This window comes from Perognathus longimembris, chromosome 23 (genome assembly GCF_023159225.1).
Source record: "Perognathus longimembris pacificus isolate PPM17 chromosome 23, ASM2315922v1, whole genome shotgun sequence".
NCBI lineage: Eukaryota > Metazoa > Chordata > Mammalia > Rodentia > Heteromyidae > Perognathus > Perognathus longimembris.
In genome coordinates, this window is record NC_063183.1 from 18,628,029 (window position 1) to 18,646,273 (window position 18,245).

The window sequence follows — 18,245 nt, forward strand, 5'->3', positions numbered from 1 at the left end:
CAGGGCGTGGCCAGGAGGCTGCGCGGTCCCGGTGGGCCTGCGGTCCGGGGTGTCGGCGGGGTGCCCGCCCGGCCCTCCTCCCGCCCCCATGTCCTAGCGCCTCCCCGAGCGCCGGGGCCCCCGCCGGTCCGGATCTCCCCCGGTTCCTGCAGGGGACGCTGGGGAGTTGGATCGTAGTCCAGCTCCGTCTTCGCTCCCCGGGCCTGGCTGCATCCCAGGCTGGAAGCGCCGGCCCCGGGAGGTCGGGTCCCGCTCCGAGCTGGAGCCGGGCCCCGTCCCGCGGCCGCACCGGCGCCTCGCCCCGGAGCCGGGGGCCGGGATGTGGCCGTCCTCCCCCTCCCCCTCCTCCCCCTCCTCCTCCTCCTCCTCCTCCAGGGCGGCCGCCCGGGAGGCGGCGGGCCGGGACGTGCTGGCCGCCGACCTCCGCTGCAGCCTCTTCGCCTCGGCGCTGCAGAGCTACAAGCGGGACTCGGTGCTGCGGCCCTTCCCCGCCGCCTACAGCCGCCGCGACCGGAAGGACTTCGAGGCCCTGGTGAGTGCGCTCGGGTCCCGGCCGCGGCGGTGCCGCCGCCGGCCCCGCGGGTCCACAGGCTGAGAGCGGCTCCGCCCGCTGGGCACACAGCCGAACCCTCCGGAACTTTCCATTTCCCGGCTTGGGAAAGTTTTCCTCTAGCTTTAAAAAAAAAAAAATAAAAACATCCCCCCACCCCACCCTACCTCACCCCACCCCACCCCACCCCACCCGAGCTGACACACGCGTGGGTCCTTGGGTGGCTGATTCCTGGTACGTGAACATACATGCACGGTGGCTCTCAGGAGTAAAGGAGAAAGTAGTGAGTGCCCCGTCCCCTTGCAAAGTAAGGAGTCACCCGAAGTCCCCAGAGCCAGCTAGGCTTCGATCTCCCCCTTCCACCCCCCCGCCCCGCACCCCAAGTAAAGAGGGTGGGGGGGTGGGAGCAGGCAAATGCCCTCAGGGTAGCAATCAGAGCACACACTTGGGGGTTTCTTTCTCTGGTGATTGACAGGGAGAGAGTTCTAGCCTCAAGCCTTCCAGGAAATCAGTTATCTTGGGAATTCCCAAGTGTGTGTGTGGGGGGGGATAAATAGGAAACTTGCCACAAAATAGAACACCCAAAGGCACCTAGGGTCCTTGAAGGCACTGAATTATGAATGGTCAAAGATTTTCCCTCAAAGGAAACTCTGGACCTAGTGGGCCTCCTTGGTGAATTCTGCCAGTCTCTTGAGCGAATGTGATATTTAATGAATTTGATTTGGTTTTGTGGGTCCTGGGGTTTGAACTCTGGGCCTGGGTGCTGGCCCTAAGCCTTCTGCTTCAGGGTTAGTTAGCCCTCTACCACTTGAGCTACAGCACCACTTCTGGTTTCCTGGTGTTTAAGTGAGGATAAGAGTCACATGGACTTTCCTGCCCAGGCCGGCTTTGAGCCTCGATCCTCAGATCTCAGCTTCTTGAGTAGCTAGGATTACAGGTGTGAGCCACCGGCACTGGGCTAATTTTAAAGCATTGAAAAAGAGGCTAGCCTAATTTTGATACTATCTATATCAGTAATACAAGAAAAAAATAGGCCAGTATCACTCACGAGGATACATTTTAAAAAAGTCTTTATAGTTGGGCACTGGTGATTAACACCTATAACGGTAGCTACTCTGAGAGCTGAGAATCGTGAGTTAAAGCCAGCTCAGGAGACCCTTATTAACCAATTAAACAGCAGATATCCGAAAGTTGAGGGAGACATGCTAATGTGGTATGGGGCAAGCTGTGGCAGCTTGTAGGGAACAGAGCAACAGTGCAAGGCCCTGGCTAGGAATGTGGCTTAGCGGTAGAGTGCTTGCCTAGCATGCATGAAGCCCTGGGTTCCATTCCTCAGCACCACATAAACAGAAAAAGCCGGAGGTGACACTTTAGCTCAAGTGGTAGAATTCTAGCCTTGAGCAAAAAAAGTTCAGGGACAGTGCCCAGGCCCTGAGTTCAAGCCCTAGGACTGGCAAGAAAAAAAAAGTGCAAGGCCCTGAGTTCAAGCCACACACACACACACACACACACACACACACACACAGAAATCCTCTACAAAACACAAGGATCCTAATCTGACACATGTGGCTCATTCCTATAATCCTAGCTTGCTGGTAAAGGGCAAGCCTTGAGCAAAATAGCTCATGGACAGGCTCAGGTCCTGAGTTCAAGCCCCATAACCAGCACAGAAAAAATTTTTTTTTCATTTGGGGGCTGGGGATATGGCCTAGTGGCAAGAGTGCCTGCCTCATATACATGAGGCTCTGGGTTCAATTCCCCAGCACCACATATACAGAAAATGGCCAGAAGTGGCGCTGTGGCTCAAGTGGCAGAGTGCTAGCCTTGAGCAAAAAGAAACCAGGGACAGTGCTCAGGCTCTGAGTCCAAGCCCCAGGACTGGCCAAAAAAAAAAAAAAAAAAATTCATTTGTTCAGCTAAAGCATTTGGAAGTAATATAGTTTATCACTTTATTTTTTTACCAAATTATTTTCCTCCACATTCCAAGTTACTATTACATATTTGTAATATTTGAGTTATAGAGCTCTGGCTAGGATCTGTGTTTTACTAATGACCCCTGGGCTATTGTGCACACAGCAGTATGGAAAGCGCTGCAGCTTACACTATGCCTGTATGCCACTTGGGGGGTTATACTGATCCCCCAGAGGAAATGTGAGAGCCCTTCATATTTTTTTCCCTCCTTCCTATTCTCTGGCTTGCCCTGTGTAGATATTTCGACTCCCCAAAGTCAGGTGAAAACTTGGCCTCTCTGGGCTTGTCCTCTCCTGGTCCTGTATCCCTCTGTGGAGGCAACCCCCCCCCCCCCCCCCCGCTTACATTGAAAATGCAGGTGCGCCCGTGGCCCCTGTCATCCTAACTACTCAGGAGGCTGAGATCTGAGGATCATGGTCAGAGCCAGCATGGGCAGGAAAGTTCCTGCGATTCTAATGCCCACTTAACCACCATAAAGCTGGAAGTGGAGCTGTGGCTCAAAGTAGAGCCCTAGCTTTGAGCACCAAAGCTGAGGGACAGCACCCAGGCCCTGATTCAAGTTTCATACCCAAGAACAGCAACAACAGAAGTGACAGCTGGAGCTTCCCCATATTCTGTGCCCTCTCTGGCTATGACTTCTTTTTTTTTTTTTTTTTTTTTTTGCCAGTTCTGGGGCTTGAACACATGGCCTGAGCACTGTCCCTGGCTTCTTTTTGCTCAAGGCTAGCACTCTGCCAACTTGAGCCACAGCGCCCCTTCTGGCCTTTTCTATACATGTGGTATTGAGGAATTGAACCTAGGGCTTCATGTATATGAGGCAAGCATTCTTGCCACTAGGCCTTATTCCTAGCCCCTGGCTGTGACTTTTTCTTTTTTAATTTAATTTATTTATTAATTGAACACAAATTTTTTTGACAAGGTGTTGTGCAAAGGGGGTACAGTTACATAATAAGGCAGTGAATACATTTCTTGTGATATCTTACACCCTCATTTTTCTTTCCCTTCCCTAGATCAGGTAGGCATATATACAATACCCAGTCCCTGGCTGTGACTTCTTGACTCGGGGTTCCTTCACTCCCTATCTCTCCCACCCCCCAGCTTGGTGCTGGTACTAGGACTTGAATTCAGGGCTTGTCACTCTCACTTGGCATGGTTGGTACTCTACCACTTGAGCCATGCCTTTAGTCCAGTGCTGTACTTTTTTGTTTTTGCCAGTCCTGGGCCTTGGACTTGGCCTGAGCACTGTCCCTGGCTTCTTTTTGCTCAAGGCTAGCACTCTGCTTTTGAGCCACAGCGCCACTTCTGGCCATTTTCTATATATGTGGTGCTGGGGAATCGAACCCAGGGCTTCATGCATATGAGGCAAACACTCTTACCATTAGGCCATATTCCCAGCACGATTGCTGTACTTGTATACTTCAAAGCAAACCAAGGCCTTACAGTACCTCCTTGATAGAGTTGGTCCTGATCCAACCCCTTTTCCCCACCCCTTTAGCCACCTAAAACTCTTGGCATATTCCTTAGTAGTTTACCTTTGTTTTCTTTTGCTAGTCCTGGTGCTTGAACTCAGGGCTTGGGTTCTGTCCTTGAACTTCTTTTGTGCAAAGGTGGTGCTGAACCACTTGAGCCACAGTTCTACTTTTGGCATTTGTGATCGTTTATTGGAGATAAGAATTTTGATGTCTTTCCTTGTCCAGTCTGGCAGTGGACCATGATTCTCAGCTCTCAGCCTCCTGAGTAGATCACTTTTGTGTTGCTGGGGCAAGTGATATACCACTGAGCCACATCCCAGCTCTTTTGTTTTTGTTGTTTTCATTTTTTTGGGGTTCTTTTGTGGGTGTATGTGCAGGTCCTGGACTTGAATTCAAGGCCTGGATGCTGTCTCTCAGCTTTTTTGCTCAAGGCTGACGCCCTACCACTTGAGCCACACCACCACTCCCAGCTTTTTGGTGGTTAATTGGAAATAAGAGTCTCAAGGGCATTGTTGCCCAAGCTGGCTTAGAATTATGGTATCTCAGATCTCAGCCTCCTGAATAGCTAGGATTACAGGTGTGAGCCACTGGCACCTGCTTTTTATATCTCTATAATGCTTCCCACCCCACCCCCAACAGTGGGCCTGGGATAGAGGAGATACTTAGTGATCTGTGTAATGCCTGGAGTGCAGGCTGGGAGCCTGCCACATGGGGGTGCAGGAGGCAGAATTGTGACAAGGTACAGAAATGACACTAACTGGTTGTTATACTGTAGAGGACAGACTTTGCTAACCCTTTACTCATATGCACATATGATAGCACTTAGAGCAACAGGTGCTACTGGTGCCATCCTGTATTTTAGCACATGAACATTCCTGGCCTGAAAGGCTAAGACTACACAACACTCACTTCAGCCTAGGTCATATTCTGTACAAAATTAAACAATCTGGGTGCTAATGGCACATGCCTGTAATGCTAGCTAGGAGACTGAGATCTGAGGATTGCAGTTTGAAGCTAGCTTGGGCAAGAAAGTCTGTGGGACTGTATCTCCAAATGACCACCTTCCCCCCCCCCCCAAAAAAAAAAAAAAAGCTGAAAGTGGAGCTGTGACTCAAATGGTAGAGCTCTTGCCTTGAGCACAAAATCTCGGAGACAGGGTCCTCTCAAGTTCAAGATCAAGTATGGCACATGGGTGCAAAAAGAAAACACAAGACAAACCTTTTTGAGTTCAGAGCTTTCCGAGTTTGGAATGATCTGGAAAGGAGTTGAAAGCATGGAATTTCCTCTGTTGAGGAAATGATAGGGAAGGAATAAAATATTCCTATTTGGCCACTAGAGGGCGCCTGGTGATCACTCTCGCAGGACCTTGCTAATGAACGTTTTCACTGCCTTCAGCTTGCAGATATCCACAGGTTACCTAATCTGAAGGAACTTTTGCAATCCTCTGGAGACAAAGACCAGTGGGCCTGGGACCTGGTGAGCTGGTTGTTATCCTCCAAGGTCCTGACAGTCCACAGTGCAGGGAAAGCCGAGGTGAGTCTTTGATCTGTTGGGATCACAGCTTCCCAGGTTTCAGGGCTCTGGGACAGTCACAAATCCAGTAGCTCTTAATCTTCCTTGTGAGCCTGGCAGCTTGTTGAACATGCCAGTTCCTAGGCACTGGCTTCAGGGGTTCTGAGCCTGTTTGGAGGACCAGGAGCTGGCACCCTGGCCAGGCAGGGCAAAGCTGCGTTCTGACTGCTTGTGTGACCTTGAGTGGGTTACTGGGTGCACTTCAGCATCTCTGTTTCTTCATCTGTATAGTTCATCGGGAACTGTCTGTGGGAATGAGCTCACACTCCCAGCAGTGCCTATGGACATGTCCTAAGCTTCAGAAAATGCTGATTCCCCTTTATTTAAGCAGCACTGCAGATGACTCTGATAAAAGAATACCCTGATTACTTTTTTTTTTATAAATATACCAATAGTGGAGCTTGAACTCAGTGTCCTTAGCTTTTTCATTCAAAGCTGGGCCACTACCACTTTAGCCACATTTCCACTCCCAGCTTTTTGTTTTGTTTTGCCGTAGAGCTTGAACTCAGGGCCTGGGCACTGTCCTTGAGCTCTTTTGCTCAAGGCTAGCACTCTACCACTTTGAGCCACAGCTCCACTTCTGTTACTCTAGTGGTTAGTGAAAGATAAGAGTCTCATGGACTTTCTTGCTCTGGCTGGCCTTGAACTGTGATCCTCAGATCTCAGCCTCCTGAGTAGTTAGGATTACAGGTGTGAGCTGTCAGTGCCCAGCTTTTTTGTTAGTTAATGAAGATAGGCGTCTCAGGGACTTTTCTGCTCAGGCTGGCTAAAAACAGATCCTCAGGTCTCAGTTTCCTGAGTAGCTAAGATTACAAGTGTGAGCCACCAGCATCTGTCTCTCTATGTGAGAGACAGAGAGAGAGAGAGAGAGAGAGAGAGAGAGAGAGAGAGAGAGAGAGAGAGAGAACACGAGCACCAGTCCTGGGGCTTTAACTTAGGGCCTGGGCACTGTTCCTGAACTTTTTTAACTCAAGTCCAGTGTGCTCTACCACTAGAGCCAAAGCTCTACTTCTAGTTATCTAGTGGTTAATTGGAGATCAGTCTCATGGATTTTTTCTGCCTGGGCTAGCCTCAAACTGTGATCCTCAATGAGATTTCAGCCTCCTGAGTAACTAGGCATGTGCCATCAGCACCCAGCTGAGGGAAAAAAAACATTATTAGGAGAAAGCTTGATTTATGTTCTCCAAGCTTGTTCATAAATTCATGTCTTGTGAAACTCATTGTTCTGATGAAAAGAACCCGTGGCTGTCAAGTTCGAGGCTTCAGGAGGCCCTTCCCCCCCCCACCCCCACCCCCCTCAGCATATTTTATTTCCCTAATCCAATTGCAACTCCCTTTCTGTTTTCAAGTTTGAAAAGATCCAGCAACTGACCGGTGCCCCTCACACGCCTGTCCCGGCCCCGGACTTCCTTTTTGAGATTGAATACTTCGACTCCGCCAATGCTAAATTTTATGAGACCAAAGGAGACCGCGACCTCATCTACGCCTTCCATGGTAGCCGCCTAGAAAACTTCCATTCTATCATCCACAATGGCCTTCACTGCCATCTGAACAAGGTGGGCCTGGGGGGCACCCTGCTCACAAGGGTGGGGGGGGCCACGGGGGTAGGTGCCAGAACCCCGGGGGCTTTTGGTATAGCGCAGCGTGTGAGTGTGTTTACTGAGGCCTGGGCACTCAGGGTGTGGTCTCAGACCAGTGGTTTTTTTTATTTATACTTTCTTGGATGCGTAATTGGAAAGAAGTATCTCACTGCAGTAACAGTGTCTCTTGGAAGGTAGGGAAAATAAAGCAGAATTTTAGGCTCACCTTTGGCTTTCAGAATCTGTAGCCCACAAGATCACCAAGAGATTTTTATGGTGATTACAGACTGAGATGCACCCATGGTTCCTAGCCTTGGCTTTATATTTAGATCACTTGGAAGGCTTTAAAAAAAAAATCAATCCAGTGCCAGTGGCTCACACCTGTCATCCTAGCTACTTAAGATCGGAGGGTCATGGTTCGAAGTCAGCCTGGGCAGACAAAGCCATGAGACTCATCTCCAATTAATTAACCACCCCCCCAAAAAGCCAGTAGTGGGGCTCTGGCTCCCATGGGAGGATGGTTAGGGACAGAGCTCAAGCCCTAGGACCAGCACACACACACACATTCTCAGTACCTGGCTCTGTCCCAGATCAATGAAAGCAGACTCTCTGGGAGTGGCATCCAGGCATCCACGTGCTTTAACTGCTCTCCCATGAGTATAGTGGTGGGTGGTTCCCTGGGCCAGTGGCTTCTGTATCATCTAGGAGTAGATTAGAAAGACCCATTCCCCAACCACCCGCTCAGAACCCAAGGGACCAATCAGCAAGCTGATGTTTGAGAAGCACGTTCCCCCTCAAGGGACACACCAGTGTAATGCCAGGTCTGGGAGAAGCCAGGGAATGTGTCAGTTACTTATATGCCATAAGTCCAGGCGCTCTTGCTCCCTCACAACCCGCTTTCCTCCCATTTTGAGGGATTGAAGCAGATGCTTTGCTATTCCTCCTCCTCCTCCTCCTCCTCCTCCTCTTCCTCCTCCTCCTCCTCCTCCTCCTCCTCCTCCTCCTCCTCCTCCCCCTCCTCCCCCCTCCCCCTCCCCCTCCCCTTCCCCTTCCCCTTCCCCGCCCTTCCCCTTTCTCCTCCTCCTTTTAATTTTTATTATTATTTTTGCCAGTCCTGGGGCTTGAACTCGGGACCTGAGCACTGTCCCTGGCTTCTTTTTGCTCAAGGCTAGCACTCTGCCACTTGAGCCACAGCGCCACTTCTGGCCTTTTCTATATATGTAGTGCTGAGGAATCGAACCCAGGGCTTCATGTATACGAGGTGAGCACTCGAGGCCATATTCCCACTCCCTTGCTGTTCCTTCTTTTGCTCCTCAGGAAGCTGTAAGAGAAAGATTTTGGCCAGGTCCTGAAACTAAACAGACTTGGCTGCTCTAGGAACATTGACTTAAAACCCTCTGGGGCTCAGTTTCCTCATCTGTAGCACAGGACTCCATTGCCCTCTTTCATCTTTCTTTCCCTCCCTCCCTCCCTCCCTCCCTCCCTCCCTCCCTCCCTCCCTTCCTTCCTTCCTTCCTTTCATTTTGCTGGTCTTGGGGCTTGAACTCAGAGCCTAGGCTCTGTCCCTGAGCCTCTCCGTGCTCAAGGCTAGCACACCACCACTTACTTGAGCCACAGTGCCACTTCCGGCTTTCTCTGTGTATGTGGCATGGAGGAATTGAACCCAGGGCTTCATGCATGCTAGGCAAGCGCTCTACCACCAAGCCACCTTCCCAGCCCCTGAAGAGGTTTTATGTATACAAAGGCTTCATGTATCAAGCACCAAGGGAGCTGCCCCAGCTCTTCTCGGCTAGAGGAAAGGGCATCTCGGGTAGTGGGAGGGCTACGGGCCGCTCTTCCAGCCACGGCAGCATCTGCTTTGTCTGCGAGGGGCTGGCTCCAGGAGCTTGGGCTTCTTTGGGGCTGATTCAGCCCTGAGGCTAGTTGAGCCATTTTCAGGCCTGCTGTGTCTGATTAGTCTGGTGGGTTTTGCTGAGGACGAGGAGCTTGTTTACGCTGGCTCTCAGTTGTTAATCTGGCCAGGCTACTGGAACCCAGGGGCCTCTGCCTTACCCTGGAAACCTTGTCTTCAGGTTAATGGTCTCATACACCAAATCTTCTTTTTTTCTTTTTTGGTGCTGATCCTAGAGCTTGAACTCGGCTTCTGGGCGCTATCCCTTAGCTTTTTGGCTCTACCACTTGAGCCACAGCTCTACTTCCAGATTTTTGTAAATTTTTTGGATGTTTTATTGGAAATAAGAGTCTCATGGACTTTCCTGCCCAGGCTACCTTAGAACTGTGATCCTCAGATCTCAGTTTCCTGAAGAGCTAGGATTATAGGCGTGAGCCACCAGTGCCTGGCTACCAAATCGCCATAACTCGCGAGGCGTTAGCTGCTTAGCAACATCTAAGAACTTTGCAGTGAATCCCATCTCTCTCTCTGGATGCTGGGTGCTGGTGTCTCACATCCTTCACCCCAGTCATCCTTCCTTATGGAGGGGACCAACTTAGCACCCATCAGCAGGGAGCTGCGTCTGGGGATGCCAGGCAAGCCAGCCCTCTGCACACTGAGCTCACATCCCCAGTGACATTTCTGGAACTGTCTTAGCCATCACCACCAACACAGAGCATAAAAAGTACCCTGCCCATTTCATGTCTGCTTCTCATCTGGTTATGGTTTCTGGTTGTAGAGATGCCTTTCTTTTTCCAAGTAATGACTCAGATCATCCTCTGGCAGGTGGGGGACCCTTCCCTGCATCAGGGTGTGACTTTGCAAACACGTCAGCGTAATGATGCTCCTTCCTTCCTTCCTTCCTTCCTTCCTTCCTTCCTTCCTTCCTTCCTTCCTTCCTTCCTTCCTTCTTTCCTTCCTTCTTTCCTTCCTTCCTTCCTTCCTTCCTTCCTTCTTTCCTTCCTTCCTTCCTTCCTTCTTTCTTTCCTCCTTCCCTCCCTCCCTCCCTCCCTCCCTCCCTCCTCTTCCTCCTTGTTATTATTATTATTACTACTACTATTATTATCCATGGTGGTGGTGGTGGTGGTGGTCTGGAGACTTGAACTCAGGGCCTGGGCTCTGTCCCTGAACTTTTTTTTTTTTTTGCTTGAGGCTGATGCTTTGCCACTGAAGCCACAGCTCTACTTCTAGCTTTTTGGTGATTAATTGGAGATAAGAGTCTTATGGACTTTCCTACCTGGCCTGGCTTTGAAGGGAGATCCTCAAATCTCAGCTTCCTGAGTAGCCAGGATTACAGGCGTGAGCCACTGGTGCCTGGCTTCACAGAAAGTTTCTACAACTTGCCTGCTTGTTGGAACATTGAAGCCGAAGTCTGTGTGGACTCAGATCTCCGGGCTTTTTCTCTCACCCTTGACCACAAGGTAGTTAGTGCTGGTTTGCCAGGCCGGGAGGCCAAATCTGCAGTCAGCTAAACTCTTGTCAGATGGGAATGTATTTAGTAAAGAAACCCAACCAGAGGTCGTAGGTGTTCCTGTCCATTGTATAATAGTGGGACGGGCTTGAATATGTTTATGGTTTTTTTTTTTTTTTTTGTTTTGTTTTTTTTTCTGCTGGTCCTGGGGCTTGAACTCAGGGCCTGGGCACTGTCCCTAGCTTTTTTTTTTTTTGCTCAGGGCTAGTACTCTACCACTTGAGCTATAGTTCCCCCTCTGGCTCTTTTGCTGGTTAATTAGAGATAAGAGTCTCATGGATTTGTCTGCCTGGGCTGGCTTTGAACCTTGATCCTTAGAGCTCAGTGTCCTGAGTAGACAGGATTCTAGACAGGGGTCACAGGCGCTCGGCCAGTGTTGGTGCTGTGTGTGTTCCCGCGGTGCCAGCCCTCTGCTCACCCAGGTGTGTTTCTCTCTTTGGGGCGTCTGCCTCACAGACATCCTTGTTTGGAGAGGGGACCTACCTCACGAGTGACTTGAGCCTGGCCCTCATGTATAGTCCCCACGGCCACGGGTGGCAGCGCAGCCTCCTGGGCCCCATCCTTAGCTGTGTGGCTGTGTGTGAGGTCATCGACCATCCCGATGTCAAGTGCCAAACCAAGAAGAAGGGTGAGTGGGTACTTAGTTCCTACCTGGCTGCAGGCTCCTGTTGGCCCAGCTGTGAGCGTGTTGGGGGCTGGAGGGCGGGCGTCTAAAGGGATGGGGGGGAGGTTCTGGAGAATGCGGGACAGAAGCCTGCCTTGAAGGAGAGAAAAGTCGTTGTGGGGATTGAGCGGTGATGGACAGCATCACTTACTCCAAGCCAGAGGCAGCGACAAGGCCCAAAGGATACTCAAAGGAGGAGAGGCGTCCTGCTCTCGATCCCAGCGGTCTGGGAGAGCAGTTGGATGAGGGGAGAGGGTGGCCTTCTGTTTCGTGTGTATGCTGGTCGTGGGGCTTGAACTTGAGGCCTGGATGTTGTCCCTGAGCTCTTTTGCTCAAGGCTAGTGCTCTTGAGCCATAGCACCACTTCTGGTTTTCTGGTGGTTCATTAGAAATAAGCATCTCATGGTCTTTCCTGCCCAGGCTGGCTTTGAACTTCCATCCTCACATCTTAGTCTCCTGAGTAGCTAGAATTACAGGAGTGAGCCACTGGCAACCAGTGACCCTGAGCTTCTTAAGGTCTGGAAGCAGATCTTATTCTTGGTTCAAAGCAGGATAACCCATGAGACTCTTATCTCTCCTCAAGTACCCAAAAGCCAGAAATGGAGCTGTGGCTCAAATGGTAGAGCACTAGCCTTGAGTGACAAAGCAAAGGGATAGCACCTAGGTCCTGAATTCAAGCCCTAGTACCAGCACCAAAAAAAAAAAAAAAAAAATTAAAAAAATATATGTATATTTACTAAACTAAATCTAAGGATATTGGGTCCAGACCCTCTGAGGTCCCCTGATGTGTGCTGGAACTCCCAGTGGGTCAGAGGGGCCTCTGAGACCATGAGGAGCAAGTTCTGGGCTTTGCAGGGAGTGGTGAAGCCGCCCGCCGCCTCATCTGCACAGCCCTGATGTATTCCGTAGCCTGTTCACCCCGGGCCTCCTGCTGTGCTGCCCTGCTCCAAGACAGAGGAGTCATAGAACCATCATTCCAATCTCCAAACAGGCCTGTCAATTTTACTCTGAAAAGGAGAATTTCAGAAGACAGACTGTTCTGGCCTCTAATGTAAAACAACTGGGATCCGGCAGATCTAGCCCAGGTCTGCCACCCGCCCTCCCAAACCAGACAGCGTGGATGTTTGCGTTTGTATTTCTTAGGAACTTTGTACATAGTGACATTAAACAGCCCAACCAAACCTCACAGCCTCTGCTGGCATGCAGCTTTGCTCCCTCCTCACCCGTTCCCCCTCCCCCCCCATCATGAGAAACTGTTTAAGTTATTAAAAGAAAAACTTTAAGGATAAAGTTCTTTAAGCCAGGCACTGGTGGCGGCTCATGCCTGTAATCTTATTCTGAGATCTGAGGATCACGGTTCAAAGCAAACCTGGGCAGGAAAGTCCATGAGACTCTTATCTCTAGTTAAACACCAAAAAGCTGGAAGCAGAGGTGTAGCTCAAGTGGTTAGAGCACCAGCCTTGAACATAAAACTTAGGGACAACACCCAGGCCTTGAGTCCAAGCCCTGGGATTGGCACAAAAGAAAAAAAAAAAATTTAAAGTCTTGCCAGACAATGGTGGCTCACACCTAGGAGTATGATATCCTAGTTACTCCGGTGGCTGAGATCAAAGCCAGACACAGCAGAAAGGTTCCTGAGACTCTTATTTCCAGTTAACCAACAAAAAGCCTGAAGTGGAACTGTGGCTCACGTGTGGTAGAGCATTAGCGTAGAGTGAAAAAGTTAACAGTGCCCAGATCCTGAGTTCATGTCCCAGGACCAGCACAAAACAATTGAAGGGTGAAAGAAAAGTGTTCTAGGAAGCTCAAATCTAGCGTGGTTTATTCATTCATTCATCCATTCATTTTTGCCAGTCCTGGGGCTTGGACTCAGGGCCTGAGCACTGTCCCTGGCTTCTTTTTGCTCAAGGCTAGCTACTCTACCACTTGAGCCATAGCACTACTTCTGGCTTTTTCTATATATGTGGTACTGAGGAATCGAACCCAGGGTTTCATGAATGTGAGGCTAGGCCCATATTCCCAGCCCCGAGTTTTGTTCTTTCTTGTATACCCTCCTGTCTGTCTGCCTGCCTGCCTGCCTGCCTACCAGCGAGATTCTCCTGTTTGGATGCCGTTTCACACACACACACACACACACGCATGTGCACACGCACACGCACGCATGCCCATTGGCTCAGTGTGTCAGGGCTTCTGTACTTCAGGATGAGGAGGCTTGGTTTGTTTCTGTTCCTCATTTTCATTTTCAGTTGCTGTATTTCCCTCATTTAGATTCCAAGGAAATAGATCGCAGAAGAGCTAGAGTGAGGCACAGCGAAGGGGGAGATGTCCCCCCTAAGTACTTTGTGGTCACCAATAACCAGCTGCTGCGTGTGAAGTACCTGCTGGTGTATTCACAGAAGCAGCCCAAGAGGTAAGAAGGAGGGCTGGATGGTCCCTGCCTGGAGGCCAGGTGAGGATGGAGGGGCTGAATTCAGACTTTGATTTTGTCATCATCTGCCCTGCTTAGCCCTGGCCCTAGGCCTCCGCTAAAGCATGGGAAGCATGCTGGGAGACAGGGAGGAGTCAGGGAGGTGCAGACTGGACTCCTAGGCAACAGTGGAATGGAGATCTAGGGGAGACCTAGGGACAAGTATCCAGAGGTTTTTGGGGTTTGGTTTGGCCAGTCTTGGGGCTTGAACTCAGGGCCTGGACACTCTCCCTGAGCTTATTTTGCCCAAGGTTAGCACTCTACCACTTGAGCCACAGCACCACTTGCAGCTTTTTCTGTGTATGTGGTACCGACGAGGAATCGAACCCAGGGCTTCGTGCATGCTAGGCAAGCACTCTACCGCTAAGCCACACTCCCAGCCCCAAGTTTCTGAGATTTTTCAACACACAAGCTTGAACTCAGGGCCTGGACACTTTCATTCGGCATTTTTTGCTCAAGGCTGGCACTCTACCGTTTGAGCCACACCTCCACTTCTGACTTTTTGCTGGTTAATTGGAGCTATACAGCTCTGGGGTTTTTTGTTTTGTTTTGTTTTTTGGCCTGGGATAGGTTTGAACTGTGATCCTCAGATCTCAGTCTCCTAAGTAGCTAAGATTATACGTGTGAATCAGCAGCACCTGGCCCAGTACTTTTCTTTTTCTTTTTTTTTTTCCATTAGTGGAGCTTGAACTCAGGACCTGGGTGCTGCCCCTGAGTTTTGGTACTCAAAGCTACCACTCTCGGCTGGGACGATGGCCTAGTGGTAGAGTGCTTGCCTCATAAACATGAAGCCCTGGTTTTGATTCCCCAGCACCACATATATAGAAAAAAGCCAGAAGTGGCGCTGTGGCTCAAGTGGTAGAGTGCTAGCCTTGAGCAAAAAGAAGCCAGGGACAGTGCTCAGGCCCTGAGTTCAAGGCCCAGGACTGGCAACAAAAACAAAACAAAACAAAGCTACCACTCTACCACTTTGAGTCACAGAGCCACTTCCAGTTTTCTGGTGCTTCATTGGAGATATGAATGTCACTGACTTACCTGCCTAGGCTGGCTTTGAACTGCAGTCCTCAGATCTCAGCCTCCTGAGTAGCTGGGATGACAGGTGTGAGCCACTGGCACCTGACAGGACTTTCTTCTTTAACTCTAAAATGAGGGTGTTGAAGCTGGGGGTTGTAGCTTGGTGGGAGAGCACCTGCCTTGCATACATGGGGCTCTGGAGTTTAACCAGTGCTATAAGAGATAAAAACAAGCAAAGAGCGTGTTGAACCAAGCAGTAGGCCAGGTCTTTCAGCCCTGAAGAACTGTGCTGATCACCTACCTGGTCCTGTCTCAGCAGTGACGCACTGGGAGGACCTGCAGGGAACTCAGAATGGAGCTGAGATCTTCTTCTTCTCCTTCTCCTTTTCCTCTTCCTTCTCTTTCTTCTCTTCTTCCTGCTCCTTGCTGGTATTGAGGTTTAAACTCTGCCTCGAGTCTCAGCTTGCTTGCTCCCAGCTGGCATGTTACCACTTGAGCCTCACCTCCAGCCCAGCTTTTTGCTAGTTAGTGTGTGAGATTGGCGCCTCACAGACTTTTCTGTCTGGCCTGGCCTCGAACCTTGATCCTACAGATCTCAGCTTCCTGAGTAACTAAGATGGCAGGTGTGAGGCACTGGCACCTGGCTTTTATTTTGTGATTTTTGTCAAAATATTGGGGTCCAGATGCAGGTCAGCAGCAGGCACACAGGAAGAGGGGTCACTTTTAGTAATCTCGTGGTTTCTGTGTTTCTGAATTTCGTAAACCACTCAAATCTACTCCCCACACCCAAATTTGGGACTCTACAGGATTCCTGAGTTCCTGTCTAGGAGACATTATCCATTGGTTTAAAAATCAGCTGACTTTTTAAAATGTAAAAATTCCGTTTGTTTCACACTTCTTTTTTCTTTAATTTTTTATTTAAGAAAAATTTTTTTTGCCAGTCCTGGGCCTTGGACTCAGGGCCTGAGCACTGTCCCTGGCTTCTTTTTGCTCAAGGCTAGCACTCTGCCACTTCAGCCACAGCGCCACTTCCTGCCTTTTCTGTTTATGTGGTACTGAGAAATCGAACCCAGGGCTTCATGCATGCAAGGTGAGCACTCTACCGCTAGGCCATATTCCTAGCCCCTGTTTCACACCTCTCCATGGAGTGTTTTTCTTTTGGTCCTGGGGCTTAATCTCAGGGCCTGGATGCTATCCCTGAACCTTTTTTTTTTTTTTTTGGCCAGTCCTGGGGCTTGGACTCAGGGCCTGAGCACTGTCCCTGGCTTCTTTTTGCTCAAGGCTAGCACTCTGCCACTTGAGCCACAGCGCCACCTCTGGCCTTTTCTATATATGTGGTGCTGAGGAATCGAACCCAGGGCTTTATGTATACAAGGCAAGCACTCTTGCCACAGGCCATATTCCCAGCCCCTCCCTGAACATTTTTGCTCAAGACTAGTGCTCTATCACTTGAGCTAAAGCTCTGCTTCTTTTTCTCTAGAAGTTCATTGGAGATAAGAGTCTCATGGACTTTCCTGCCCCACCTGGCTTCTAATGCGATCATTAGATCTCAGCCTTCTGAGTAGCCAGGTTTACAGGCATGAGTTGGAAGTGTGCCTTTCGTGCACACTTGCATGACTTAGAACATCTCCCAGTGGGCCAAAGAGGATTTTCCTAGCTCACACTTATATGCATAGATGTATAAAGTGAAAAGATCTTTTTCCTTTAAATAACCTGTCGCCCTCTGGGCAGACTCCCTTGAGCATGGTCATTCTTTTAGATACCAAAGTCTTGCTTCAGCACAGATGGGTTATGAAAGGTAAAAAAAAAAAAAAAAGGAACTTATAAAAGGGGAATTCAGGGTGAGCTCATTGCCTAACTGTCCTTGTTCATTTAGAAAATGTTCTGTGGAAAGATTCTTTAATGCCAGAGCAAACAATCCCAGATTTTCTCTAGTAAGGCAGCACGAAACTTCTAATAACTCACGCAGAGGATGAAATTCATCATTTGATCTTCTTTGAGCCAGCACTGGTTGCATACACTTTTTGTTTTTACATGTTTTTCTCCTACTGCCAACATCACTCATTTTCTCCTTAAGCAGAGCTGCGAGCCAGTTCTCCTGGGTTTCCAGCCATTGGTTTATGGTCATGATGTCCCTGTATCTGCTGCTGCTGCTTTTGGTGAGCGTCATCAACTCCAATACCTTCCAGCACTTTTGGAATCGTGCAAAGAGATGATCATTTGAGCACCTGGTATGGGCAACCACCTCAGCCATATGCCTTAAAATCCTCATTCCCTACCTCTGGTGCCTCATTTCAACCAAGCCAAGCCTGAGGACCAATTGTGGAACCACAGGATCATTTTCCAGATGCCCTCGACGGACTGATTGCCTTTGAAGATGCTCCCAGACAGACTTTAGTCAAGGTGTGTGTGTGTGTGTGTGTGTGTGTGTGTGTGTGTGTGTGTGTGTGTGTGTGTGTGTATGTTTGGCTCCTCAGTCGAAGGTTCTGGGAGAGGGGGAGCCCACAGACTTTAGTCAAGGTGTGTGTGTGTGTGTGTGTGTGTGTGTGTGTGTGTGTGTGTGTGTGTGTATGTTTGGCTCCTCAGTCGAAGGTTCTGGGAGAGGGGGAGCCCTTCTATCCACTGCTTCCTAAACAGTCTTCTGGAATTGACTGTTTTCAGCCAGGGCCCAAGGAAAAAGTCCTGCCACATTTAGGACTCAAGTGTTCAGGCTGTCAGTGGTATGTTGACAATCATTCCTGGCAGAGGCCGGGTGTTTTCTAATGCCTTCTGGAAGGTTGAGCCTGTGCAGTGGGAACTATCAATCACGAGGCAGACAGTTGCCTTGTTTTGACTCAAGATACCCAAGAGAGACAGTCATGTTTCTCATCAAAAAGAAAAAAATTCAGTGTGATTTTTTTTTTTTTGGATTCTGTCCGCTTTTGTGTGTGAGTGCAAAACATTTTAACAATTTTCTCAAATCAACAAGCAGCCTTCTGCCTCTACGAGCAGGCCATAGAAAAGGAATCAGGCTTTTTTTTTTTTTTTTTAAACAATGAGCAACTCAAATGGTCTTTTTCTACAAACTGCTAACTGCTGATTGAGTACAGCTGAGAAAGTACCAAATGATTCTTTAAAAAAAAAAAAAAGCTACTTGACAAATTATGGTCTTTGTGAGCTCAGTACCACGGGGAAATTTCTAAACCAAGAGCACACCATTTGGCCAGGATCCACAGTCTCTTTCCTAGCTGTGTTTTAGAAGGATCTGGAGCAGCTGCTTTGCCTCACCTCACCAAGCTGCCTTGATTGTGGCCGGCCGGCCGGCCTGCCTGCCTGCCTGCCTGCCTGCCTGCCACAGGCTCCGTGCTGCTGGTCTCAGGAGGATGGGAGCCTGCCCCAGTGTGCCCCATGAGCTGCAGAATCGAGCCTCCCCCACAGCGGTCCCTGGTCTTTGGGACTTGGCCTGGGCTTTTATGAGACTGGCGCGCTCCCTCCTATACTAACAAGGTGCCTCGGCCTGGGCTTTGAAAAGTTTGTGGCAAAAACTTTGTAGCTGTACAGAGAGCCCCATCCCT

General features: G+C 49.7%; 1 protein-coding gene across 2 annotated transcripts; it reads left to right on the plus strand.

The window, feature by feature from the left end:
- The first annotated feature begins 110 nt into the window (after positions 1-110).
- Positions 111-17,104, plus strand: Parp16 (poly(ADP-ribose) polymerase family member 16). Of its 2 annotated transcripts, none has more exons than XM_048332441.1 (6): positions 111-532; positions 5,389-5,526; positions 6,915-7,121; positions 11,003-11,174; positions 13,479-13,620; positions 16,769-17,104. In XM_048332441.1, the coding sequence occupies exons 1-6, from the start codon at positions 320-322 to the stop codon at positions 16,905-16,907; spliced, it is 1,011 nt and encodes a 336-aa protein (XP_048188398.1). In that variant the 5' UTR covers positions 111-319; the 3' UTR covers positions 16,908-17,104. The 2 variants fall into 2 exon arrangements, with proteins under 2 accessions (XP_048188398.1, XP_048188399.1); XM_048332442.1 differs by having other exon boundaries at positions 16,772-17,104.
- Positions 17,105-18,245: the final 1,141 nt, after the last annotated feature.